Raw genomic sequence first — 26,459 nt, 5'->3', positions numbered from 1 at the left:
TGGCCAAGCTAAAAACCCAAAACAGAACAGAAAATAAGTGTGGTCGGAGATGAGGAGAGATCAAACACTTCCATCTGTGCGGTGTTGGTGGGAGGGTAAAATGACTCCGGCTACAAAACAGTGCGGCGGTTCCTCGAAAACTGACAATGGAATTACCGTAGAATCCATCCATTCCACTTCTCTGCACACGCAAAAGGATTGCGAGCACGCTTTTCAGGGCCACACCGGCGGCCTTTGGAGGGTCCCAGGCCAGTGGTTGAATCAGAGCTGCACCCCAGCCACAGCAACGTGGGATCCAAGCTGAGCTGTGACTTAGGCCGCAGCTCGTGGCAACGCCAGATCCTGAACCCACCGAGCAGGGCCAGGGATCGAACTTGAATCCTCATGGATACTAGTTGGGTTCGTACTGCTGAGCCCCAGTGGGAACTCCTGAAAGCAGGTCTTGAAGAGAGAGCTGCACACCTACGTTCATGGCAACATTATTCTCAGTGGGTAAAGGTGGGCGTAACCTCAGTGTCGCCATCCGATCAGTGGGTCAGCAGAATGTGGTCCAGCTGAATAGCGTTCGGCGGGAAGAGGAAGGGAACTGTGCGGTACGGCCCGCCTCGGGTGAGCCTGGAGGACACCATACTGAGGGCAGTGAGGCCGTCACAAGATGACAATGTATGGTGCCACTTACATGAGGGCCCGAGAGCAGTGAAACCCACAGAGAAAGTGGAAGGGTGGGTGCCAGGAGCTCGCGGAGGGGCTGCAGGGTCAGTGTTTAATGAGTCAGTTCGGGAGTGATGGTGGCGGAGGGACCTGACGCCCCTGAGCTGTGCATTTGAAATGAGTAGGATGGAGTCCCCGTCCTGGCGCAGCGGAAACGAATCCGACTAGGAACCATGAGGTTGCAGGTTCGATCCCTGGCCTTGCTCATGGGGTGAAGGATCTGGCGTTGCTGTGAGCGGTGGTGTAGGTCGCAGATGTGGCTCGGATCCCGCGTTGCTGTGGCTCTGGCGTAGGCCGGCGGCAACAGCTCCAATTTGACCCCTAGCCTGGGAACCTCCATATGCCTCGGGTGTGGCCCTAAAATAAAGGGGGGGGGATGGGTAAAACGGTAAACTTAATATCATGTGTGTTTTATCACAAGAAAATAAAAGGTGTGAACCCACTGGCCAGGGAGCCCCTGGTGAGACGAGGGGGCCCTAACCTGAGGACTGGTCCTAGGGGACCCTGCGCTGCACTCAAAGTCAGGAACACAAGGCTGGGCTCAAGGCTGCAGTTTAAAAACCAGCCACGAACTAAGCAGCTGGGGTGGGACGGGAGGACACCTGAGATGCCCAGGGAAGGGGTGTTTGGTCATCACTGCAACATCGGGCGCTGGGGGAGGAATCCACACGGCACTTGGCCCCACGGCCACGTGGGCAGCAGGGCGGATGGGTTCTCCTCGGTGCCTGCAAATCGCTCAGACTCGGAGACTTATCCCCAAACAGCCTTCCTCCAGAGCAGAGGGTCCCGGGTGACATTGTCCCCACCCCTGGGTTTGGTGGGTGTGCGGGGATGTGGTCCAGCGGGGTCTGGGACTCCTCAGCCCCCCGGCCCTTATCTTCTGGCGGTGTGTTCACAAGCTCGAGTTATCCCACACCAGTTTTATTTGTGGTTTTTTTTTTTGTCTTTTTAGGGCTGCACCCATGGCAGACGCTGGGTCCTTAACCCACTGAGCAAGGCAAGGGATCGAACCCACATCATCATGGATCCTTGTTACTGCTGAGCCAGGACAGGAACTCCCCATTTCTCACTCTTGGTCTGGCCAGGGTCCCTGCCTGCTGGGGGTCTGTTTGATGTCTCCAGAAAAGGGCCGGGGAGGGGCTGATCCCACCGGCCACCTGCAGCCCCTGGACAGCAGAACAGCAGTGCGTCCACCCCTTCCGCCTTTGTGGCCCAGGGCTATCGCTTAAGTCTTTGAATGAACCCCTAGTTGGTGAAAAGAGGCCCCACATTCAGCCTGAGCGGGTATTGTTATGCGGGCAACGCCTAGGGCTACTTCCTCCTCTCCACCTGGGCGGGGGCACCTCCGCCTCCAAGTCCCCTGCGCGGTCAGATCCGCCAGAGCAGGGTGGGGCCCTCAACCTGAATTTGGAAAATGCTCCTGGGGCGATTTTGATAAAACCCTCTTAAAACTGCAGGAACCCTGGCCTCGGCCAAGGTCGAAAATCTCAGACACCCCGCCGCAACCTCCCCAGGGATTAAAGGAGCCCCTTACCTGGGTGTCGGTTCGCTCTCCTGCCCCCATGCTCCCAGGGACCTCTTTCCAGGACTCAGCTCAGCCCAGAGCCTGAGACTCTAGACGGGGCGGGGTCGGTGGTGGGGGCTGGAGGCTGCTCACACCTCCCCCAACAGGCTCGGCAGCGCGCCGGCCGCCCTTATCCTGGGACCCTCCCGGGCAGGCCCGGCCCTCCTCCTCCTCCTCCTTCCCGCCCCGCAGGGCTCGCCCAGCAGGCAGGGTCCATGCAGCTGCAAGGTCCTGGTGGGCAGGGGGTGGAGACCCGGAGAATGCTGGTGCGCTCCCGGGCCCCCAACTTCAGGTTCCCTGCGCGCGCAGCCCCCTCCCCGCTGGAGACTGGCCAGGGAAGGTGGGACAGGGATGCAGCCCGGCGGGGCCCAGCCCCCACCGCTAGCACTCCTCCCCCTCCCTGGAATCCCAAGGCCATTTTAACCTCGCCGACCTCCGCGACACTACAGGCTGTGCCTCCCCAGCGCAGCACCTGCACACGTGCACAGGATGAAGTCGGAAAAAAGCAACTTTTTTTTTATTGAAGGGACCTAAGTTTGGGGTGGGGTAGGGCCGCAAGAGGAGTCAGGGCCGGGGGCGGGGGGGGGGGGGCTGCCGCGGGCCCGACCTCACGGGCGCGGGTCGGTCAGGACGCCTCGCTCGGCGGCGGCGCTGCCGAGGATGAAGCCCACGGCCAGGGACACGGTCTGGTCGAAGGAGCCGCGCAGCTGCTCCACGTGCTGGTTCAGGGTCAGAAGCTGGTCACGCAGCGGGCCCAGGATGGACACGATGTCACCCAGGTGCCCCAAGGTCTGCAGGAGGGCGGCGTTCAGCGACGGCGGAGCGGACTGCGGGGGCGCGTGCTCCTCCGGACGGCCGGGCGGCGAGTCGGGGTCGTCCCGGGCGGGGCCGGGGGACGGTGGCGGCGAGGAGCCCGGGGCGCGGAAGGGCTCGGGATCTTCGGGGCGGCCGGGCACGGGGGGCAAGGCGGAGAGGGCCGTCGGGGAGCCGGAGACGCGAGGAGCGTCCGCAGACTTGGGCGGGGACGGGCTGAACCTGAGCGTCCAGGCTGGGTCCGCGTCGGGGTCTCGGGAGGCGGGCAGCGGTGGGGCGCCTGGAACGAGGAGCGGGGGTGGGAGGGGTCGCGGGGGCGTGCCCTCTCCCGCCCCAGCCCCCTACCCAGCTCCGGGGTCCGGGGCGCGCCAGCCCCTCCCCCCCGCCCGCAGCCCCCTCCCCCCCGCCCTCCCGTCGGGGGCGCTCCCGCCCCTCCCCCACCCCACCTACCGGGCTCAGCGGGGGCCGGCCGGCGGCCGCGCGGGGGGCGCCCGGGCCCGGGGGAGCGGCGGCGGCCGCGTCTGCGCCCGTTGTCGCCCAGCAGCCCCATGAGCTGGCGGATCTGCGCGTCGAAGGGCCCGGGCGGCTGGCCGTGCGCGTCTCGTACCTTGTCCTTGAGGAACTTGTAGCGGCGGCGGCACTGCGCGGGCGTGCGCCGCACCTGCTGGCGGGCCAGCGCGGCCGACACGCGGCGGTAGGTGGGCAGCGCCTGGCGGCGGTCCAGCAGCAGCGCGCGCCACACGGCCGGCTGCAGCAGCGTGCCCAGCAGCAGCTCCGTCTCGCGCACGCTCCAGGGCGTGCGCTGCGCCGAGCCCGGGGACACCGGCGACCCGGGGGATGCAGGAGACCCCGGGGGCGCGGGTGCCGCCAGCGCGCCTGGCGAGGAGGGCCTCCTGGGCGGGGTCTCGGGGGCGCCCCCCGCCAACCGCGGCTCGGGGTCCGGGCTGGCGGGCGACGGCGGCGCGGGCGGGGGCGGCCGCCGCGGCCGGAGCAGCATCCCGGGGCCGGTGGGCGCGGGATCGAGGCCGAGGCCCGAGAAAGGCCGCCCAAACACGCTCGGAGGACCCTGCGCGTCCGGCCGGGGTCGAGCGGGTTCCGCAGCCCAGCCGGGTCTGCGCGGCCCTCCCATCGCTCCGCCCCGCCCCGCCCCGCCTCTCTGCGGGCCAAGTTCAACCTGGCTGCTCTGGCGCCTCGGTCTCCAGGCCCGTCTCCGGGTGCTTAGGCCTTGAGCGCTTGGAGCAGAGCTCTGCCCCCGCCCACCCGGCGGGGAAGAACCCGCCCAACGACGGTGTTTGCACCTCTTGACCGGCTCCATTGTGGTCCGAACAAGTACAGCCACGTGCACGCGGCGCGCAAGGTTCGATTCCCATTTACGCATGTGCCATGCCCTTTCACCGCTGCGCAGATGAAGCTAGGGAATGTTCCAGTTCCAGAGGCTCCCCCGCGCCCCCCCCCCTTTTTCTTCGGGGGTACCCTAGATGTTGTTGGTAAAGGTGATTACGTCCCGGCTCTGCCCCCACTTGCTGGTGTGGATTTAGCTCTGTTCGTCGCTGCCTGCTGGCGGCTGGGTAAAGCGGGCCGCGGTCAGACCTAGCGTCGTAACTCACCCGCACTTAACAGAAGGAAACTTCTTTATTCTGGTCAGAGGGTTAGCAGCTAACATTATGGTTAATACGGAGCATTGAGCCTCACCGCCCAGGTCTTGGGAGTGAGACAAGGATGCCCAGTGTTGTGGCTTCTGCTCAGCCTTCTGGAAGTCCTAGCCAGAGCGATGCGAGAGGAGAAGGGAAGGAGAAGTACAGCAGTAGCAGAGGGAGAAAACTGTCTCTGCTTGCAAATTATATGTAGAAAATTGCAAATTTACACGCACATCGTTAGACTTAGTAAGTGACCTGAGCAAGGTGCTTGAATACAAAAATGAAACCAATCGTACTTCTGTGTTCTAGCTTTAGTAGGTTGGTTTGTTTGTTTAGGGCCGCAGGTGCTGCATATGGAAGTTCTCAGGCTAGCGATTGATTCAGAGGCATAGCCGCAGGCCTGAACCATAGCAACACCGGATCCGAGCTGTGACTGCAGCCTGTAGCACGACTGCGACGGCGATCACAGCAATGCTGGGTCCTCAACGGACCGAGCGAGGCCAGGGATTGAACCCACATCCTCATGCATACCAGTCAGCTTCATCTGCACTGAGCCACAGCCGCAACTCCAGCAGGTTATAAAGCTCCTTAGTTTGGGGAAACTCTGGGTCTGCGGCCGGTGTGAACGGACAGCAGAGTCCCTGTGCTTCCCGGAGGACCGGCCTCCTCGACTGGAATTCGGCGCAGCTACTAAGTTAGCTCTGCGCAAGTCTGTGGACCGAAGCTCAGATTTCCTGCTGAAATCCCGTTTCTGTCCTAGGATCCCACTGCAGTGCCCAGCTGCATTTAGTCGCCCTGCCCCCCAGTCTCCCCGGCCACAGTCGTCTCTAAAATCTTCTTTTCCATGTCCTTGACACCGCGAGGAGACTGCTCAGGTATCGTGGGTGTCTTTTAATTTGGGTTTGGCCGGTGTCTTCTCGTGGTGAGTCTGGGTTCTGGGAAGAGACCCCAGAGGTGACGTGGCACTTTGTTACTTCACGTCCGGCAGCGGGGTGCCCGCGCACTTGCCGTGACGCCGACCTCGTCTCCCCGCCGTCAGCCCACCCTCTCTGGGTCCTGCCTGGCAGGGGGCGCGGTCGCCAGGCCCACCCACACTCGGGGTGGGTAACAAGCCGCAGCTCCCGGGGGCGTCCACGTGTCCTGTTTGGGTTTCTCCGTTTCTGTATTCATGCCGTTGTCTGTTTTCCTCCGTGTGGACAGGCGGACGTTTATTGGACGTTTATCGGACTCTGGGTCATGGCCCGTGGCTGTCGTGTGCAGGTGCTCAGATGGCCCCGGCTCTGGCTGGGGGGGTCTTCACAGCACTTTCCCTTTTCCTGTGTCCTTTTTCTTTAAATAAGATTTTTATTTTTACTATTATAGTCGATTTACGAGGTTTGTCAATTTCTGCTGCATAGCAAAGTAACCCTGTTATATGTGTGTGTATATATATATATATATATGCACATTCTTTTTTTCACATTTTTCTCCATCGTGTTACATCACAAATGACTAGATGCAGTTTTCTGTGCTGAACAGCAGGTGTCCTTTTGATGACATCTGTCTCCCATTCCCTCAGCCCCCCCCCCCCTTTTTGTCTTTTTTTGCCATTTCTTGGGCCGCTCCGGCAGCATATGGAGGTTCCCAGACCAGGGGTCGAATCGAAGCTGTAGCCGCCAGCCTACACCACAGCCACAGCAAGGCGGGATCCCAGCTGCGTCTGCAACCCACACCACAGCTCATGGCAATGCTGGATCCTTAACCCACTGAGCAAGGTCAGGGATCGAACCCGCAACCTCATGGTTCCTAGTTGGATTCGTTAACCACTGAGTCACGACGGGAACTCCTCCCCCAGCCCCTTTTAAAGCACTTCCTAGCTCCTGGCTCATCAGGTGCTTTCCCCTCCCCAGCCCTCGAATCAGCCCTTCATCCCTTCCCCCACTTTGGGGAGATAGCATCTGGAAACCAGGATTTGGGTGCAGGAGGAACCTGCTGCTACCGTGGTGCCACTGCTTCTGGCCAGTGGTTCTGCGGGCACTTTCGCTCCCCGGGGGATATTTGGCAATGTCTGGAGACATTGTTGGTTGTCACAGCTTGGGAGGGGGCACTGCCCCTGGCACCTAGAGGGTGGAGACCAGAGAGCCTGCAAAACATCCTGCAGGTGCAGAGCCACCCACCACATGTGACTGGGGTGGCAGCCGGGAGGCACAGGGACCTGACCACCTCGCACCACGGCCTCTGCTGGCACTCCTTCCTCTGAGGGCAGGAGGCCTGGTGCCCTGGTCTCCAGCCTGTCCACCTGCGCGTCACCCACCCAGCGAGCGGAGAGGAGCCCGGAGGGCTGACCTGGTGTTGGAGAGGCTGCTGCCACCAGCCTGAGTGCGGTCCCCATGGCAGTTCCCCTCGTCCTGGGCCCAGTTCCCCTTCAGGACACAGCTTCCGGAGTCACTGAGGTCCAGCCCCCGCGGGGCGCGCAAGGCAGTGAGGAGATGGGGGTTCGGGGAAGGTGGCAGCTGAAGCCCGTCCCGTCCCAGGAGAATTCCGCTCCGTGCAGCAGGCGTCAGTCACACGGTAGCAGATGTGACACAACTGCAGGCTGGCCAGCTGGGGGCCCTGCCCTCACAGGCCCCACCAGCCCCAGGGAGGGAGCGGCACCCAGCCAGCCCTTCGGCCATTCTAAGCCTGTGTCCCGGGCCACATCCTGGCCACCTGGGGTCCCAGTGGCCTTCTCCGCGGGCATGTGCTGTGCCGGCCCTAGGGCTGCCCGGGGCTTTTTGCTCACACACCGCTCGCGGGGGAGTGGAGCTGCCTGCGTGGCGGGGCTTCCACTGGGACCCTTCTCTGTGGTGCCCATACCCCAGCTTTGCCCTGGCGAGGTCGAGGTTGTGCCCTAGGGAGACCAGCGGGCTGCCGAGTGGCCGCCCTGCGGGGGTGGGCGGGGTTGGTGACAGTGGCCTTGGTGGCCGAAGGCCTCTGTGGTCAGCTGTTTGGGGAGGCTCGCTGTCTCCTCTGGCAGAGGCAGCAGAGCGAGTCTGCCTGCTCATTCACGGTGCTGGGGATGGAGTCTGGGTCCCGCTGGGCTGGGAGCAGCCCTAAGCTTGTCTTTGGCTGAAAGGAGCCACCCCACCCACAGAGCAGGCACCACGTTGGGAGAAACCACGCGAGCCACGCGGAGGCTGCCTTGGTAGAAAAGACTTTACTCGGCGATCCGGGCCGCGTTAGGGTGACATGCGAACAGCGCCGAAGCCGAAGGCCCCCATCCGCCGTTACAGCCGGATGTTCACTGGCAGCGACCCTGTGACTTCACTTCAGGTGTTGCGACGCTACCTTTGTTGAACTCAAATTCTGAAAACGGAGGAGCTGATTCGCAGAGCGTAAGTCTCATATAAAAGCCTAAAAATAATGACCCCCATTTGCACGGCCAGGAGTGTAAGCAGGACCGAGATGCTGCAGGTGAGATGGATTTGGGAAAACACTTCTTGACGTTAAAAAGTCAGTGTTTATCACAGGTCACGGTTTTCTAGAAGGATCACTAGCTGGTTGCTCTAAAGAACCACTACTTTCTAAAACTCAAAAGAACAGTCTTGGGTCTTTTGCAGCAGTTTCGCAACATGAAGACGGTGGTGCCCGGGTGATGCCAGAGGGTCACGCTGTGGGGATGTGACCCACTGTCCCGTCCCCGAGCCCTGGCCAAGCGCGTCCTTCGCCCATGGTGCAGAGCTGACCCCGGCAGTTGGGACCCCAGGGAGGAGCTTGCTGTCCCTGAGGCCGCAAACTTCACGTCCTCGCCAGCCCTCCGGAGGCGCTGGTGACAGCCATCCCCGGGTGTGTGCATCGCATGCATGGCTGCTGAAGAGAGGGACAGTTGGCTGTGGCCCTATGGCCCCAGGTGGCACAGAGGGACATTCTCAGCTCCTGGAGCCGCCTCTGCTTTGGAGCTGGCGTCTGAGTCCTGCATTCTTTGGCCTGGGGGCACCTGCCCCACCAGGAACTGGGAGCGCTGCGCACAGGGCCCGGGGGCACTTGGGGGTTGTCAGTGTGGAGCTGTGGGGCACCTGCTGGCAGCAGGAGGCCGCGCCGGGATGGAGGCAACACCAGGCTTGTTGGCTGGAGGGGTTGCAAAGCTCTGGCTCCCCACCTGGGACGGGATGAGCCACGCGGGCAGCTAAGGGGTCCCGAGGAGGGAGGTCCGGCAGGGAGGGGTGTGAATCTGGTGCGTGAACCCAGGGTGGGCGTGGGCTCCCAGGAAGCCTCAGGGGCCCAGTGGAAGGTTTCAGAGCCCCTTGGACTCCGTGGTTGGCATGGGGGAGGTCAGAGGGCAGTCTTGGCCCTTCGTTGGGCAGACGTGGGCCAGACTCACGGAAACGCTGCTGAGTGGGCACCTGGTTTAGAGTCCGAGCTGGGTGGGGGCATGGGGTTTCTGGGGGGGCAGGCCTGATCACCCGAGAACCGGGTGAGAGCTGTTTATCTCTGAGAAGTATAAGTGGGTGGTCGGTTCCTGAGGGGTTTACTTACCCTATTTTCATTTACATTTTTAAATTTAATTTTTTTTTTGTCTTTTTAGGGCCGCACCTGCAGAATATGGAAGTTCCCAGGCCAGGGGTTGAATCAGAGCTGCAGCTGCACCACAGCCACAGCAATGCAGGATCCAAGCTGCGTCTGTGACCTACACCACAGCTCACGGCATCGCCAGATTCTTAGCCCACTGAGTGAGGCCAGGGATCGAACCTGCATCCTCATGGCTACTAGTAGGATTCGTTCCCGCTATGCCACAACGGGAACCTCCTAAATGTAATTTTTACATGCTAGTGGGAACTTCCCTGGGTCTCTACTGGTGCGGGCTCTCGGGTTTGCATCTGCACTGGGCTCTGCCTCCCCACCCCCCAGCCCTGGGCCCCCCCCCCTTCACGCTGGCCACGGGGGAGCCTGTCGAAACAGAGCCCTCCCGCCCAGTCCGTCTCTGGTCGGGAGCCCCACACCCAGCCCTGCCATCCCTCCGCTACTGGAACGTGGCCTTCATTCTCCGTAACTTGTCCTGAATCTTCCTGGGGTGCTTCTCGCTGGCCACCTGCCGGGGGCTGGCCCTGCTGTCCGCGGCCAGGATGGAGATGTTGGCTCCGCTGAAGCGCGCGATTCTCTGCTTGAGGTGGGACTGCAGCTTGGGGTCGGGAGCGAACGTGTAGGGGTTCTCCTGGAAGGCGTGGACCTGGCTCACCACCTTGGCGATGTTTCTGTGTCGGGGAAGAGGCAAGGCAGGACTTTGCCGCTGTGGCAAAGCTGGAGTCCCAGGGCGCTGCTCGGTGGCCAGTGGGTCCCCGGCCTGTTCTCAGGCTCAGAGGCCGAGGGACCCGTTTTCTGTGTGTAATCATCCAGCCCCCCAGCCCTCCCTCCGTCCATCCAGCCCTCGTCCAGCCCCCTTCCATTCTCATGCCACAGACTTGAAATGTGCTGTGCGGGGATGGGGTGGGGGTAAGGGGGTTGGGGGGCTGGGTCCCGGGTCGGGTCGCTGCTAAAGATCCCAACGTGAGCGAGCGCTCGAGGGGGCGCAGGGCGGGGCGAGCGGCTCGCAGTTGACCCGGCTTCACGTGCGGTGAGTGAGACCGGGACGGAGGCGCCGTCGGGGGCATATTTACCCGGGGAATCAACGCCGGGAGAAGCCCGACCCTCCTGAGGGCTGGAAGTTAGGCAGCAACCGGCCCACCGAGGGGCGTCATCCTGCAAACGGCCCCACCAGGGGAGGCCTGAATCCTGCCTGGGCAGGCAGGCTGGAGGATGGGTGTTCCTGCCCTGAGCAATTTCGTCCTGAATGAAGACAAGCTGGCAGCTACGTGCGCGGGGGAACGGAGTGGGGACAGGCACGCACGTGCACCTGGCCGGGCTCTTTCTGGACCATGGCTAGGGCTCCCCTTTAACTCTTTATTTTTTTCCCTTAAGGGCCTCGCTTGTGGCATATGGAGGTTCCCAGGCTAGGGGTTGAATCCGAGCTGTGCCTGTGACCTACACCACAGCTCACCGCAATGCCGGATCCTTAACCCACTGAGCAAGGCCAGGGGTTGAACCCAGCATCCTCATGGATACCAGTCGGGTTCACCACCGCTGAGTCGTGACCCCCTTAATCTCCGTTTTGCCGACTGGGTTTTCTGATCTCTCGCAGCACGTGTGCACTGTGGTGTCTCTTCCGACTGTTTTGAAATTGACCGGAATACGTCTTGCAGGCAGCGGGTTGGAACCCCTGGGCTCCGGGTCCCTGGGCCATGCTCGCTGAGCGAGGCCATCTGCCCTTGACCCTGAGGAGGCCCGACTAGCCTCCGCCTGACTTCATGTGGGCCACGAAGAGGGGAGGATGGAGTGGGGGGAAGGTCGCGGTGGGAGGGTCCCTCCGGAGACGGGCTGGCCCTGTGGTGGGGCGCTGCGGGCCTGGTGCACCCCTGAGGGCACCCCTGTCCTCCAGGGCTCAGAGGGGTAGTGACCGACCCTCTTTGGCTGGGAGTGCAAGTTCTTGGTGGGCCACGGTGGTGGTTTTCACAAACGGCACCCCCAGTCTGCTCCTCCCAGGTGTGCCGGCAGCTGGGGACTGGCCACAGGTCCCCCATGGACAACTCTATGGAGAGAGGCTCAGGGGGATCGCAGAGGCAGGGAGGGAGGGAGGATGGGGTGGCTTCGGGGGAGGGTAGTGGCACCCAGGTGGGGCTCCGCGTGTGCCTGGATCTCCCAGTGGGGAGGTAGGTCACGGCGACCTTGGGGCAGTGTTTGGGACCCTAGACCCCAGGAGTGTGGGGGATGTTTATAGCACGTTTGTGGAGATGGAGGTGGCTAGAGGTCACCAGGGGAGACAGGGTGGAGGCCTGGGCTGGGGGCAGGGCAGGCGGCCCAGGCGGCAGAGGGGCAGGAGAGGTGGGGGAGGCCCCTCACCTGAGCTTGCTCCACCTGTGGGCCCCGTTGGTCATGGTGAAGCCCCCTGTCTCCAGCTGCTGGAGGTGCATGGCCAGGAGGTGAGCGGAGGGCAGGGTGGGCTGGGTCCGGGAACGCCGCCCTTCCATCAGACACAGGCTGTCACTCTTCAGGAAGACCTGGGGGCCCAGCCAGGGGCGAGGTGAGTCCACTGCTCAGCAGGGGCTGGCCCGGCCCAGCCCATCCCAGCTGCCAGCAGCGTTCCCGCCGCATGCTTCCCGCTACCGCGCTCAGATGGACGACCCCGTCCAGGGGCACCTGGCTTAGCGGATCGGGAGCAGAGAGCCCGGCGTGGGAAGCTGCGGGAAGCTGCGGCCGCAGAGGAGCGCTGACAGCCGTCAAAGCCATGCGTATCCCGCTACGGAAGGGGCCAACTCCTTTCCAAGCGTCCTCTCCACCGGCCCCGGAAAAGAGCCGAGTGACCCCGCTGCCGAAATCGGCCTGAGCCCTGGTCTGGCCGGGCCGCCCAGGGCGCGTGTCTGTTGTCAGCCCAGGACACGGCAGCCTCCACTGGCAGAGGCGCGTCCGGGGCTGGCCTGGCAATGCTCCCTCATCTGAACTGCGCGGCTTATCTGCGATGTCGGGAGCCGTCTCTGCACGACTCAGGCTGGGTCCGCCACACGCAGACTGGCCTCTGGGCCCCCGTACCCTGGTCTGGAATCAGACCCGCAAGGCTGCCTGCGCTCCTGGACCCTTCCCTCTGCCTCGGCTCAGGTGAGTACCACGACGCAGGCTCTGCTGGGTGAGCCCCGGGGGTGCAGAAGCTCGTGCAAGCTCGTACCTCCACGGCTTTCAGCTCCTCCATGACCTCCGCTATCTTTGCGGGTAGAATTTTCCAGGCCTAAAATCAAAACACAGATGAAGCCCTTACAGCCGTGGGGTGCCCCCTGCAGGGCCTTGGTGGCACTGCCATGGCCAGCTGTCCCCTAGGTGACTCACTGGGGACTGTCGCACGGCCGGGTGCTCCAGGCCGCCCAGGATCTGCATGGCTGTCGCGAAGTTCCTCTGCTCGTAGCAAGATTTTGCGATCAGCAGAAATTTGGAGAGCAAGTTTACCTGCAGCTGAAACCAGAGGAGACACTCACTGTCCCGCAGTCTGAGACGAGGGACCAGGGCACGGAGGCCAGCGTCAGGGTACAGGACGGCGCACCCACCCTTTTGCACGGGAGGCGGGCAGGAGGCCCAGAAAAACACAAAGGCACAGGGGTGTGAAAAGAAAAGAAGTCAACCTCACTTTTCCCCCAGGACAAATCTCTGTGTCAGAAAAAAGGGGGGCCATGAAGGGCACCCCGAGGATGGAGCAGAGGCTCTGGGTGGGCCGAATGTGAAGGGCTGTGGGCGTGCGAGGCAGGGGCGCTGTGTGTGTTCGTGTGTGACACCATGCCAGGGGCTGCGAGGAGGTTGTGTGTGGGGGGGTATGTTTTTTTGGGGGGGGGGGATGTGCATGTGAGCCACCAGGCTTGGAGGGGCTGTGGGTGGGGATGTGACTGAGACACGCGCACCTGTGTGGGACCCACGTGTCTGGGAGCAGGGAGCCCTTGTGCAGCCCCAGCAGGGGTGCGTTTGCCTGGAGGGTTTGCAGGTGCCCATGGAAGTGCCCTTGCTGCCGGGCACCAACCTTGGATGTGTGGCTGGTCACGATCTCGGCGGCCACCCAGGTGCTGACGTCATCTGCGCTTCGTAAAAGCTGTAACAGGTACTTGTCCTGGACGTAATTAGGCAGAAATAAGCTGCAGGTTTTGGCCGACAGGGACTCGGAGGAGCTGGCTCTGGAAGAGACACAGGCACCTGTCGTGGCCAGAACACTGGGTGACCCTCGAGCCCAGGCCTCTAGCCGGACTGGCCCTCCGAGTTAGGGGGTCTGGCTCTGAGGCAGAGTGAGAGCCACCATGAGACACTTGGGTGAAGCCCCCCAGCCCCTCTGCCAACCCTGTGTCCCAGGCTCCTCGGATGCTGGCAGGGGACACTCACTGGACGGCCACGCTTTTGTCTGTGACGCCCAAGGCCCGTGAGTTTAAGAAGTGGACAGGATGGCACTTTTGAAACAACTCCTGCCGGAGACAAGGGGACAGAGGTCAGGCAGCGCCTGGGGCGAGGGCATCTCCAGTTACGTGGCTGGGCGCCAAGGACTCTCCATATTGACAGCGGCTGCCATCCCCTGCCAAGTGATGGGGGCGGGGGGCTGGGAAGGAGCGCCTGGGGCGAGGGCGCCCAGCTCCAGGAGGGCGGGCCCTGCACCCATGCAGCCCGCAGGACAGGGAGCCCGCTAGCGCTCCCAGGGGACCGTGCCTGTGGGGCCTCGCCAGCGCGCCCCACCTGCTGCAGCAGCGTCAGCTGGCTGAAGAGCTGGTGGGTGCTGTACTCAGTCAGAAAGTAGGGCCCCTTCTCACTGGCTTTGGCGTAGGGGCCATAGACGTCCTCGAAGAAGCAGGGCTTGGGCAGGGCCGACGCAATGGTGTACGGGCGCTCCTTGTGGTGGGGCAGCGCCAGCCCGTTGCCTCGGGACGGCCTCCAGGGGAAGGCCTGCAGGGCAGGAGGGCCAGGCCCGCGGAGGGGCCCCCCAGGTCAGGATGGGGTGGGGGGGGACCCGGGCTGGCTCCAGGCCCAGGACCTCTCAGACTGGCTCAACCAGGGCCACAGAGAAAACCCCTCCTGCCCACGGCCGCGTTGGCTGCTGGACACCTGTCCTGGTCATTCAGTGAGTCCTCCGTGGACACAGCTGCTCAAGTTTGGGCCTGTTTGCATGTGTCATGGTGAGACCCCCTCAGGCCTGCCCTGGCCCAGGTCACCTTCTGACCCTGACCATGGCCCGAAGTCAGGGAGGTGGGGTGGTCTGAGCCCCTGGCCAGCCCTCTGTTGCCCTTGACCAGGGCCAGGGGCAGGGAGTGCCAGCCTCGCAGGGGCAGGCAGCACGGGGAGTGTGTGCATGTGTGTACGTGTGCACGGGCGTGCCCCTGTGTGCCTGTGAACGTTTATAGTCTGCCGTGCATGTACACGTGAGCCCACGAGCACGAGTGTGCGCGGCCCTGCGCTGGGCTGGGCACCAGCCCCCGCCTCCCCGGGAAAGGCCGCACCTTCCGGGAGCCACCGTCCTCCGAGAGCCTCTTGCAGAGGGCGGCGAGGGGCCTGGTGTCCTCCGCCTCCTTGGGGTCCTCCAGGTCTGCGCTGCGGGGGGGGGTGCCCTCGGCCCGCCGCTCCGTGCCCACCTCCAGGAGGCTCAGCAGGTGCTCCGCGGAGCTGTCCAGGGGCAGGACCTGGGCAGAAGCGCATGGGGGTCACCTGTGGCCTCGGGAGAGTGGCCCCCGCTCCCCCCCACCCCTGGCGCTGGCACACCTGGGAGGAGAGGTAGTCCTGGAGCCTCCCCAGGAGCCCTGCGTTCCTTGTGAAGTCCACGGCGTAGCAGTCCTCCAGCCAGGCCTGCAGGAGGCAGAGGCTGCGCCGGTAGATCTTGGTGAAGGTGGAGGCGGGGTCCTGGTGGGCCCTGGAGGCAGACGGAGCTGAGCTGCACAGGGTTCCCAGCGCCTCGCAGGGAGGGCTCACGCCCAAGCCAGGGGTGTGGTGGGGGAGGGTCTCAAGGCAGCTCAGTGCTCCCCACGCCACCCCCCCCCGGAGCAGGAGGGGGGAAGCCACCTCCCCTTCGTCTTCCTGCTACCCCCGCAGCTGGTGCCCAGGACACCAGCGGGGGCTGGGGAACAGCCGAGGGGCATCCTCAAGAGGCAGGGCGGAGCCCAGCTCCACGTGGCAGGAGCGAGGGGCTGGGGTCTTCAGTGAGCCCCCTGCAAGGAGCCCAGCAGCTGGGGGTGGAGGTGGGGGGTGAGGACAGGCACCTCAGAGAAGGCCAGAGCACGTCCAGCCGTCGCCACCTCCCCTTCCCTCCCTGCCCCTGCCCACTGGCTGTGGGTGTGTTGGGGGGCCCGAGGCCAGCAGCACCCCCAGCACCTCCCCCAGCTGTCCCCCTGCTCCCCCCCCCCACAGCCCCTCTGCTCCCCGCCAGGGGATGGGGCTGGTGCTCACCCAAGATCCCACGTGTCTGCCTCTGCTGCCACCCCCAGGCATCAGCGGCCCCCTCTGGCCACGGGCCCCTCCTGCCACTGCCGGCCCCCTTTCCTGGGGGCCCCTGGCCTCTTGGCCAGGGTCACCGGGCGGCAGCCGTACCTGGACAGGGTGCTGCTGATGCGGTCCAGCAGGAAGTGCAGGAAGTCGTGGGGGGTGCAGAAGTAGCGGAAGGTGTAGAGGAACTGCTGCACGTAGCCCTCCAGGAAGGCGTCGCTGCGGCACAGGGGCCATCAGTCCGTGGCTCCCCCAGCCCCCAGCCCAGGCCCAGGGGACGCGGGCGCGGGAGCGAGTGGGGCAGGGGGTGGGGGGCGGCTGGCAGGGGCACCCCTCAGAAAAAGGAGGAGAGGTACCGATCCGTGGAGATGGCCCAAGAGAAGGCTCTCTTTTAAGGCCACACCCACAGTACGTGGAGGTTCCCAGGCTAGTGTCGCATCGGAGCCGCAACCGCCGGCCTACACCACAGCCACACCAGATCCTTAACCCCCTGAGCGAGGCCAGGAATCCGACTCGGCGTCCTCACGGGTACCAGTCGGGTTCACTGCCGCTGAGGCACAGCGGGAACTCCCGAGTGGGGACTGCTTATCATTTTAAGGCCCTAACTGTAACTCCTTTCAGAAACTTAATTCAAAACGCCACTGAGTGGGTGCATCAGCCCAGCTCCTAGTGGGAAATCAGGGCTTTAGGAAAGGGGGCCTCCCCCGCCAGGGGCCGGGGCTGGGGAGGAGAAAGGGGTGGGAGGTCTGCGAGGAAGGGAGCCATCCCGCCACCCAGTGCCTCTGTCCCTGAGGCTGCGGCCTGGCAGCACCAGCCCAGCCCCCCTCGAGAGGGCTCCCCCACCCCCGCCGTGCTGCCTCACACACGCACACACAGCACACGCGCACACACCCCATGCACATCACACACGCGTGCACACATCACACACGCACAAACACCCTTCCTGAAGGGATGCTCTCTTGCGGAGGCGGAGGTGACAGCCTGGGGCACAGCCAGCAGGAGCCCCCATCAGAAGCGGGCCCAGCCCACCTCTGGAGACCCGGATGGGAGGAGACAGCGCCCCAAAAGGGTGAGGAGGAGGTCGGTGCTCAACCCTGATGAAGCCCTGGCGGGGTGGAGTGGGGCAGGTGGGCCCTTGAGGGGGCGCCCGTAGGCTCTGTGCCACCAGGCATGGCTGGCAGGGCGGACAGGCAGGGAGGGCGGGGGCGGGGTCGTTTGGGGGCCTCTGTGACTTTGGATGTGACCTGGCCCTTCCTGCTGCAGGCGACCTGCACGCCTGCACTGTCAGTCAGGGGGCGCCGTGAGCCGAGGCCCCGCTCAGGCTGAGACATGCTGCAGGGAGGGCTGGGGCCGCCCTCGCTGCAGCCCCCGGGGAGCGAGCTGTGGCTTGCAGGGTGTCCGACTTGGAAGTGGACGGGATCCGGGTGCCTCTGAGGCTCCTGGGTGCGTTCACGTTCAGGAGCAGCTCACCGGGCTGGGAAGGGCGGCGGCCGCGTCCCCAGGCAGCTCCCGCCTTCCGCACACCTGAGCCGGACCCCCGGGTCCCCGGGCGAGAGCGCGGCCCCGGGCAGGGCAGGCGACGTCCCGCCCCCTCGTCCCGGGCCCGTCCTTGCCTCCCCCCCACCCCCGGTCTGCGAGGGCCCCTGGGGTACGGGGTTCCTGGCGGCACCTGGAGTAGAGGTAGGCCATGAGCCCCAGCGGCGTGCCGGCCTGCAGGACGCGCGCCCTCCTCTGCCGGCTGCCTCGCGGCTGCTTGCTGACGTCGTAGAAGATGAGGGACGAGGACTCGTCCAGGGGGCTGAAGCCCAGTGCGTCACAGGGCGCAGCCGCGATGTTCACCATCACGGGCAGGGCGCAGGGCTCCAGGCCCCAGCTCTCGGCATACAGGACCTGGGCGCCAGGCGGCCGACGGGTTGGCCTCTCAGACGTGGGGGTGTTTCCCGTGAACTGACCTCCCAGGTTTGCTCTCTCCTTTTGCTTTGCTTTCTAGGGCCGCACCCATGGCCTGTGGAGGCTCCCAGGCTAGGGGGTGAATCGGAGCTGCAGCTGCCGGCCTCCACCACGGCCGCAGCCGCGCCGGATCCGAGCCGTGTCTGGGACCTACACCCCAGCTCACGGCAACGCCGGATCCTTAACCCACGGAGCGAGGCCAGGGATAAAACCCACAATCTAATCTCATGCTTCCTAGTCGGGTTCGTTTCTAGGACGCTGCAACGGGAACTGGGGAACTGCGATTTCCCAGGTTTTGACAGGAGGGGCCCTGCGAGCGCCGGGCCGGGGCGGGGCGGGCGGGCAGCGGTCTGGGGCCTTGCCTGTAGGTACTTCTTGACCAGCCCGAGGAGCTGCACCTTGGACCTCATCTCCTCCAGCTGCCCCTTCAGTTTGGACAACATCGTCTTCACCTCGGAGCCTGGGGGGCGGGGGGAGTCAGCACGGAGCACCCAGCCCGCCCTGCCCCCGGCCCACGCCACCGAGCTACCTCTGTGCCTCTTCTCCTTCTGTAGGAGCTTCTGGTAGAACTTGAGGGTCTTCCGGAAGTTTCTTTTCTCTATCATGAGCTGCTGCTCCAGCTCCTGGCGAGGAAAGAGCTGTGAGCCCAGGCCACCCACCCCTGGCCTCAGGGCAGGCAGGTTGGCACGGGTGACCTTGGGGCCAGAGAGGGGAGTTGGGCACATCGGGTCCATGCATGGAGGGGGCAGGACGCGGCCACCTGGTTGTGTCAGCAAACATCTGTGTGAACTGCAAGATGCGGATTTGACTGACCCGCTCATTGGACCGAGGCCAAGTGGGAGGCAGTAGTGTGCACCGGCCCTTCCTGACCGGGCCCACGGCGCCCCGGAGGGAGGATGGGCAAGTGGGGTGGGGTGTGTCCCCTGCTGAGTGGGTTCCTGGAGGCCTGCCTTCGGAAGAGGGCTCCAGACCTCGCGGCCATGGCTGGGGGGCCCAGGCCACACCTCCTGTGGCCTCCCTGGTTCTGGGGACTGGCTGCCGTGGGGCCTTCAGGGCAGGGCCACAGGCACGTGTGCCCTGCGAGGCCCCTTTGCAGGACTGCATGCACCCACTGAGGCCCCACCCCATGCTCGGCCACCACCCCTCATGGCCCCCGCGGGGTGGCCCAGGGAGGTCAGGGGCAGGGGCCCAGGGACCGCTCAGACTCCTGGGGAAACTACTTCCTATGAACAAGGGTCAAGGTGGCCCCCGGGTCCTGAAATGGCCACGCCAGCGGGACCTAAGCCCTGGGCAAGGTCTCATCGGCCACGTCCGGACACTGTCCCACGGTCTCATCTGACAGTGACGGGCTCTGCTTTGTTGAGAGCGCCTATTTCTGAACAAGTCTGTGGGATGAGTGCGCAGGGGGCATTTTGATTTAAACACTGGAGTCCCCGCCAGCAAGTGGTTTCATGGAAAACTGTTGGCTCATGGGGTCTTGCTGCCCACATGCTGGTGTTTGACGATGGCAATGGGCAGCCCCTGGGGTGGCCTGGCAGCTATGGGTCAGGGCTGCGCCTGGGCAGGGGAGGCGGTGAGCACAGAAGCAGGTCCCCAGACCCTGGATCGTGCTCCAGTTCAGCTCGGTGCAGCCTGCAGTTGCGGATGTCACTGTCTCGGGCCGGTGAAATGAAGGCGCGTGGGCTCCCACCGCGCAGCCCCGGTCTGGCCTGGCTCCCCCGTGACAGCCGGCCAGCTCCAGCCGCAGTCACAGGAGTGGGGAGAAGATGGGGCAGGAAGGCACCCTGACACGAGTGTGGGACCTGAGCCTCCACCTCAGAGCCGTGGGCCACACCTGGTGTCTGCAGTGTTGGAGTGAAGTGAAAATGCCAGTTTCTCAGCCACGTGGCCGTGTCTCACCTGCTCAGTGGCCACGTGGATGGAGCAGGACTAGGGCGTCCCATTGCGGAGCGTGGCCCTGTCGCATGGTGAGGTCAGGCCTCGGCAGCAGCCGATGTAGCCTTTGGGGCTGTGGCCTGGGCATCTTCTCTGTCTCTGCAGCCCCCTCTGTGCCCACTTTGCTGTGGTCCTGGCTTTCCAAGGGCAGTAATGGAGGCCCCAGGACGGTGTGGGGCGGGCACCTTCAAGCCACGTCTGCGAGGCCCATGCAGCCCCTCCACACTTGGTCCCGAAGCTGGCTTGAGAAACCTCCCTGGGGAGGGGCTTGTGGGCTTTGGGCGGGGGGGGGCTGTTGCCGCAAGGCTCAGGTAGCCTTGCTCCGTCAGCACGTCCCTTACCTTGGTTTATAAAGCCTCAACTCGTCAGCAGTACTCGCATCACTGCAGACAGACTCTTTGAAAGGATTGTTTTCACTGGTTTTCAGGATAAATCTGCCTGAACCACAGCTCACAGCGGTGTGAGCTGGTGTCACCCCCGTGGCCACACCCTGTGACCACACACACACACACACACACAGACTGGCGGGTCTAAATAAAACACTCAGGGTAATGACAATAAAAGCAAAAATAATCAAGTGGGACTTAATTAAAGTTAAAAGGTTCTGCACAGCAAAGGAAACCCTAAACGAAATGGAAAGACAACCCACAGAATGGGAGAAAGTCTTTGCAAATGAAGCAACTGACAAGGAATTCCTCTCCAAAATTGACAGATACCTTCTGTGTCTCCATACCAAAAAAGCAAGCAACCCCATCAAAAAATGGGCAGAAGATCTAAATTCTCCAAAGACACAGAGATGCCAAAAAACACATGAAAAGATGTTTACGTCACTCGTTTTTTTTAATGGAGGTTCCCAGGATAGGGGTCTAATTAGAGCTGCTGCTGCCGGCCTACACCACAGCGACTGCAACGCCAGATCCGAGCCGTGTCTGTGACCCACACAACTCATGGCAACGCCAGACACTTAACCTGCTGAGCGAGGCCAGGGATTGAATCCGCAACCTCATGGTTCCTAGTCAGATTCGTTTCCACTACACCATGATGGGAACTCCTCAACATCAGTAATTCTTCGAGAAATGCACGTCAAAACCACGCTGAGGGGAGTTCCCGTCGTGGCGCAGTGGTTAACGAATCCGACTAGGAACGATGAGGCTGCGGGTTCGGTCCCTGCCCTTGCTCAGTGGGTTAAGGATCCGACGTTGTCGTGAGCTGTGGTGTAGGTTGCAGACGCGGCTTGGATCCCGAGTTGCTGTGGCTGTGGTGTAGGCCAGTGGCTACAGCTTTGATTCGACCCCTAGCCTGGGAACCTCCATATGCCGCGGGAGCAGCCCTAGAAAAGGCAATAGACAAAAAGACAAACAAACAAACAAAAAAAACCATGCCGAGGTACCAACTTATACTGGGTGCAATGACCATTATCCAAAAGTTTACAGACAATAAGTGCTGGAGAGGGGGTGGAGAAAAGGGAACCCTACTACACTGTTGGTGGGAATGTACATTGGGGCAACCACTGTGGAAAACAGTATGGAGATGCCTCGGAAAACTAAACATAGAACTCCCATTCGATCCAGCAATCCCACTCCTGGGCATCTACCCAGAGAAAACCACGACTCGCAAAGACACAGGGACTCCGATGTTCACTGCAGCACTATTTGCAATAGCCAAGACATGGAAACCACCTAAATGCCCATCGACAGAGGCGTGGATCAAGAAGAGGTGGTACATACACACGATGGAATATTACTCAGCCATTAAAAGGAAAGAACAGCATTCGCAGCAACATGGATGGACCTAGAAATTATCGTGCTAAGTGAAGTGAGTCATACAATGAGGCACCAACATCGAATGCTTTCACCGACATGTGGAATCTGAAAAAAGGACAGACGGAACCTCTTTGCAGAACAGATGCTGCCCACAGACTGAGACACTTGTGGTCTCCAAAGGAGACAAGTTGGGCGTGGGGGGTGGGACGGAGATGCTATAAAGTTGGGTTGTGATGATTATTGTACACCTACCATGTAATAAATTCATTGAGTAAGAAGAACATTTTTAAAAAATAAATAAGATACTCGGAGTTCTCTGAGAGAGGACTTTCTCCTCAGGCTAACCCCGCCCAAGGCTGTTCTTGTAGGATTAAAAGAGCATCAGTTCATTAGCAAGATTGATGGGCAGGACCTGAGGTAGAGTTTAGGCGCAGCGGCTGCTGCACGTACAGGGACCTGAAGGCGGACAGACATGGGGAGTAAACACAGAAGAGAAGGAAGTTGGGAAACTCAAAGTGCAGACAAGGGAACAGAGGGATGAGCCAGGGTCCGTGCCATCCACCTGAACGCTGGGCCAAGGGAGCCGAGGGCCCAGACTGGAGAGCAGAGGCCACCAGATGCTGGCCCTATGGGCACACAAGACCACAGCCATGGCCACACACCCACACCCACGCCCACATAACACCCAGGCCCTCAGCCATGGCTCCACAGCCACAAACACGCCCACGGCCGCACCCATGAAAACATGCCCAGGGCCAGAAAAGGCCACATGGCCACACGCCCTCACCCATGCGAGCCACGCCTCCACAGCCCACCCGTGGTGGCGGTGGGGGGGGGAATGACACGGGTGCGGCCCGGGGTCAGCGATGCGTGGCCGCAGATGCTGGCCCTCAGCTGCCCACCCACCCTGGGGCTGGAGCGGTTTCGCATTTGCTCTCTGTGGGCAGCAAAAGTGAAAGGTATCCACTAGCTGTTCTGTGCCTTCCGTATTTTTCGGAGGCTCCTGTTTGAATCAGGTTTAGTGGGTTCTCAGAAATGTGCAACCATGACCACTGCCCCCTAGCCCCCCTTCCCGGCAGCGGACGACGCAGGAAACTCACCTGCCTGCACTCAGGTTCCAGGAGACACGCCTTCCCAGGTGAGCAGGAAGGAAGCAGAACGCGGTCACTGCTGGTCTGCCCAGCGTTTCCCCAGACGCCTCGCCCCCTGCAGAGCCTGCCCACGGCCGCCACCGGGGGCGAGTCGACGGGACCCAGCATGGCCCAGGGTTGGCATTCTGGAGACGGAGGGCCAGAGAACCGCATCCTGACCTTGGGGTCACGAGCGAATAAGAACAGATACCGGGAGTTCCCGTCGTGGTGCAGTGGTTAACGAATCTGACTAGGAACCATGAGGTTGCGGGTTCGATCCCTGCCCTTGCTCAGTGGGTTAAAGATCCGGCGTTGCCGTGAGCTGTGGTGTGGGTTGCAGCCGCGGCTCGGATCCCGTGTTGCTGTGGCTCTGGCATAGGCTGGTGGCTACGGCTCCGATTCGACCCCTAGCCTGGGAACCTCCATATGCTGCGGGAGCGGCCCAAGAAATGGCAAAAAGACAAAAAAAGAAAAAAAAAAAGAACAGACACCGGCCCAGCCGAGTCTGTGACCTGCGCTGGTCTCGGAGCCCACCTTCAGGGGCAGGCCAAGTGCAACAGAGGGGTGGCCCGGGGCTCGCCAGTGGCCACGCCTCCCTCCAGGGAGTGGCCACCCCTGGGAGAGCACAGGCTTGAGGAAAGGGCCCCATTGCCAGGCACCTGCACAGGGCACGTGGGCGCCACGATGAGCTATGTGAGCTCCCTTGTGGAAGCCCTACCCCATGGCCCTGAACACAACACAGGGCTGGAAACGGGCTGCCTGTCCACAGGGACCCGTGAGGGTGTGATGTCACCCGTAAGCAGAGCTGTGACACCAGACGACGTGACTTCTGAGGTCAGAGGACATGACCTGTGGCGTCAGGGGACACACGTGGACCCAGCCTTCCACCTTGGCCATGGCTTCCAGGCGCTGCCTCGGAAAAGGTCACGTCCTTGGGGCTGGGGGCCGCTGCTCCTGGGGATGTGGACACCTGCCCCCGCCCCAGCGCCTGGTCAGCAAGGGTTCCGTCTCGTGGTCTAGCTAGGTCACTGGCGGAACAGTGGGTGCGGGACGCGGAGGCTGCCTGGGCTCGGAGGGGAGAGGAGGGCGGAGGAAACCCACCCGGGATCAGGGCGGAGCCCCCGCGTCTGCATTTAGATCCAACCGCAATGATGCCCGACGCTTTGTTTCAACCTTCAGGTCCCCAAGGCCAGTGTTCGTCCGGCCCCACTTTTGTTCTCAGCTCATGAACATTTTTTTATTTTGAAATTTTTATGGTGACAAAATACACATACCATCAAGGTACCACTTGAACCATTTTTCATTGTGCGGTTCCAGCAAGATGTGCACTCACGCCGTTGGGCAACCATCAACACCGCCTCCACCGAGAGTCTTCATCCTCCCAAACTGAGAGGCCGCTGAACACAGCTCTGTCTCCTCCTCCTCCAGCCCCGGGAGCTCCCGTCCTGCTTTCTGCCTCTTTGCTTTTGACTGTTCTAGGGGCTTCCTGCAGGTGGAATCACGCGGTATTTGTCCTTTTGTGACTCTGGCACGTTTCACTCAGAATAATGTCCTTAAGATTCACAGACGTCCTAGCAGGTGCTGGAAATTCCTTCTTTTTATTCCTTTTTCTTTTTTGCTCTTTAGGGCCACGTCTGCGACACACGGATGTTCCCAGGCTAGGGGTCCAATCAGAGCTACAGCTGCCGGTCTACATCACAGCCACAGCCACGTGGGATCTGAGCTGCATCTGCGATCTACACCACAGCTCACAGCAGCGCCGGATCCTTAACCCACTGAGCGAGGCCAGGGATGGAGCCTGCGTCCTCGTGGATGCTGGTCGGACTCGTTTCTGCTGATCCACGAGGGGAACTCGCCTTCTTCTGCTTCAAGGCTGAGTAATGTCCTTGTGACGGACAGCATGCTGCTGGGCTCTCCTCCACGAGGGACCCTGGCTTGCGCCTCCTTTCGGCTGCTGTCGACCTCCTGTTATGAACCCAGGTGTACAGATACCCGAGTCCCTGCTTTCGGTTCTTTTGCGTGTATATCCAGAAGTTGAACTGCTGGCTTACATGGGAATTCGGTGTTTATTTACTTACTTACTTACTTATTTATTTATTTTTTGCTTTTTAGGGCTGCACCCACTGCACATGGAAGTTCCCAGGCTAGGGGTCAAATTGGAACCGCAGCTGCCAGCCTACACCACAGCCACAGAAACACCAGATTTGAGTTGCATCTGAGATCTACACCGCAGCTCATGGCAATGCTGGGTCCTTACCTCACTGATCGGGGCCAGAATTCGAACCGGCATCCTCGTGGATACTAGGTGAGTTAGTTACTGCTGAGCCACCATGGGAACTCCTGGTTCAATTTTTTTTAAGGTATTGCCATACTGTTTTCCACAGTGGCTGCACTAGTCTGCGTTCCCATCAACAGTGCACAAAGATTCTGATTTCTCTTTCTGTTATTAGACATTTATTTATTTATGCTTTATTGTTTTAATGATCTTTCATTTTATGTTTTTACTTTTTTTTTTTCTGTCTTTTTGCTATTTCTTGGGCCGCTCCCACGGCATGTGGAGGTTCCCAGGCTAGGGGTCGAATTGGAGCCGTAGCCGCCGGCCTACGCCAGAGCCACAGCAACACCAGATCCGAGCCGCGTCTGGGACCTACACCACAGCTCATGGCAACACCGGATCCTTAACCCACTGAGCGAGGCCAGGGATCGAACCTGCGTCCTCATGGTTCCTAGTCAGATTCATTTCCACTGAGCCACGACGGGAACTCCTGTTTTTACTTTTTCAAATTAAAGCCTAGCTAACGCACAATATTGAGAGGATTCTGATTTCTCCACATCCTCACCAAAGCCTGTTGTTTTCTGCTTTTTAATTTTTAAAATTTTTTTTATTTTTGTCTTCTTGTTTTGTTTTGTTTTTATTAAAAATTTTTTTAGTCAATGAATTTATTACATTTATAGTTGTACAATGATCATCACAATCCAATTTTATAGGATTCCCATCCCTCAACCCCAGCGCATCCCCCATACCCCAAACTGTCTCCTCCAGAGACCACAAGTTTTTCAAAGTCTGTGAGTCAGCATCTGTTCTGTAAAGAGGTTCCGTCTGTCCTTTTTTCAGATTCCACATGTCGGTGAAAGCATTCGATGTTGGTGCCTCATTGTATGACTCACTTCACTTAGCACGATAATTTCTAGGTCCATCCATGTTGCTGAAAATGCCAATATTTTCGTTCCTTTTAATTGCCGAGTAATATTCCATCGTGTGTATGTACCACCTCTTCTTGATCCACGCCTCTGTCGATGGGCATTTAGGTGGTTTCCATGTCTTGGCTATTGCAAATAGTGCTGCAGTGAACATCGGAGTCCCTGTGTCTTTGCGAGTCGTGGTTTTCTCTGGGTAGATGCCCAGGAGTGGGATTGCTGGATCGAATGGGAGTTCTATGTTTAGTTTTCCGAGGCATCTCCATACTGTTTTCCACAGTGGTTGCCCCAATGTACATTCCCACCAACAGTGTAGTAGGGTTCCCTTTTCTCCACCCCCTCTCCAGCACTTATTGTCTATAGACTTTTGGATGTTGGCCATTCTGGCTGGTGTAAGGTGGTACCTCCGAGTGGTTTTGATGTGCATTTCTCTAATAATGAGGGATGTGGAACATCTTTTCATGTGTTTTTTGGCCACCCGTATGTCTTCTTGGGAGAACTGTCTGTTTAGATCTTCTGCCCATTTCTTGATGGGGTTGTCTGTTTCTTTGGTATGGAGCTGCAGAAGGTGTATATAAATTTTGGAGATGAATCCCTTGTCAGTGGATTCACTTGCAAAGATGTTCTCCCTTTCTGTGGGTTGTCTTTTCATTTTGTTTAGGGTTTCCTTTGCTGTGCAGAACCTTTTAAGTTTAATTAGGTCCCATTTGTTTATTTTTGTTTTTACTGTCATGGATCTGAGAAGATGTTGCTGTGGTTTATGTCAGAGAGTGCTTGG

General features: G+C 61.0%; 2 protein-coding genes across 3 annotated transcripts in view; both read right to left on the bottom strand.

The window, feature by feature from the left end:
- Positions 1–2,883: 2,883 nt before the first annotated feature.
- UTF1 (undifferentiated embryonic cell transcription factor 1) lies at positions 2,884–4,085 on the bottom strand. Its single transcript, XM_047762693.1, has 2 exons — positions 3,539–4,085; positions 2,884–3,368 (listed from the first exon to the last, which is right to left on the bottom strand). Exons 1-2 carry the CDS (start codon positions 4,083–4,085, stop codon positions 2,884–2,886), a joined length of 1,032 nt encoding a protein of 343 aa, XP_047618649.1.
- A 5,370-nt stretch (positions 4,086–9,455) lies between these two features.
- KNDC1 (kinase non-catalytic C-lobe domain containing 1) overlaps positions 9,456–26,459 on the bottom strand; it is a 55,117-nt gene continuing 38,113 nt past the window's right edge. Inside the window, exons 18-30 of one of the 2 annotated variants that reach the window (XM_047761358.1) lie at positions 18,185–18,278; positions 18,018–18,115; positions 17,375–17,595; positions 15,811–15,924; positions 14,989–15,136; positions 14,730–14,909; positions 13,972–14,178; positions 13,627–13,706; positions 13,274–13,424; positions 12,595–12,717; positions 12,437–12,496; positions 11,617–11,774; positions 9,456–9,935 (exon numbers count right to left, since the gene is read on the bottom strand). In XM_047761358.1, coding sequence (XP_047617314.1) covers positions 9,704–9,935; positions 11,617–11,774; positions 12,437–12,496; positions 12,595–12,717; positions 13,274–13,424; positions 13,627–13,706; positions 13,972–14,178; positions 14,730–14,909; positions 14,989–15,136; positions 15,811–15,924; positions 17,375–17,595; positions 18,018–18,115; positions 18,185–18,278 — 1,866 coding nt within the window. In that variant the 3' untranslated portion in view covers positions 9,456–9,703. Of the gene's footprint in view, positions 9,936–11,616; positions 11,775–12,436; positions 12,497–12,594; positions 12,718–13,273; positions 13,425–13,626; positions 13,707–13,971; positions 14,179–14,729; positions 14,910–14,988; positions 15,137–15,810; positions 15,925–17,374; positions 17,596–18,017; positions 18,116–18,184; positions 18,279–26,459 lie in introns of those variants that run through there. The other variant, XM_047761359.1, reaches the window with a different exon arrangement.

This window comes from Phacochoerus africanus, chromosome 15 (assembly GCF_016906955.1).
Source record: "Phacochoerus africanus isolate WHEZ1 chromosome 15, ROS_Pafr_v1, whole genome shotgun sequence".
Taxonomy (NCBI): Eukaryota; Metazoa; Chordata; class Mammalia; order Artiodactyla; family Suidae; genus Phacochoerus; species Phacochoerus africanus.
The sequence above is the reverse complement of the archived record's forward strand: the minus strand, read 5'-3'. Positions and strand labels throughout refer to the sequence as shown.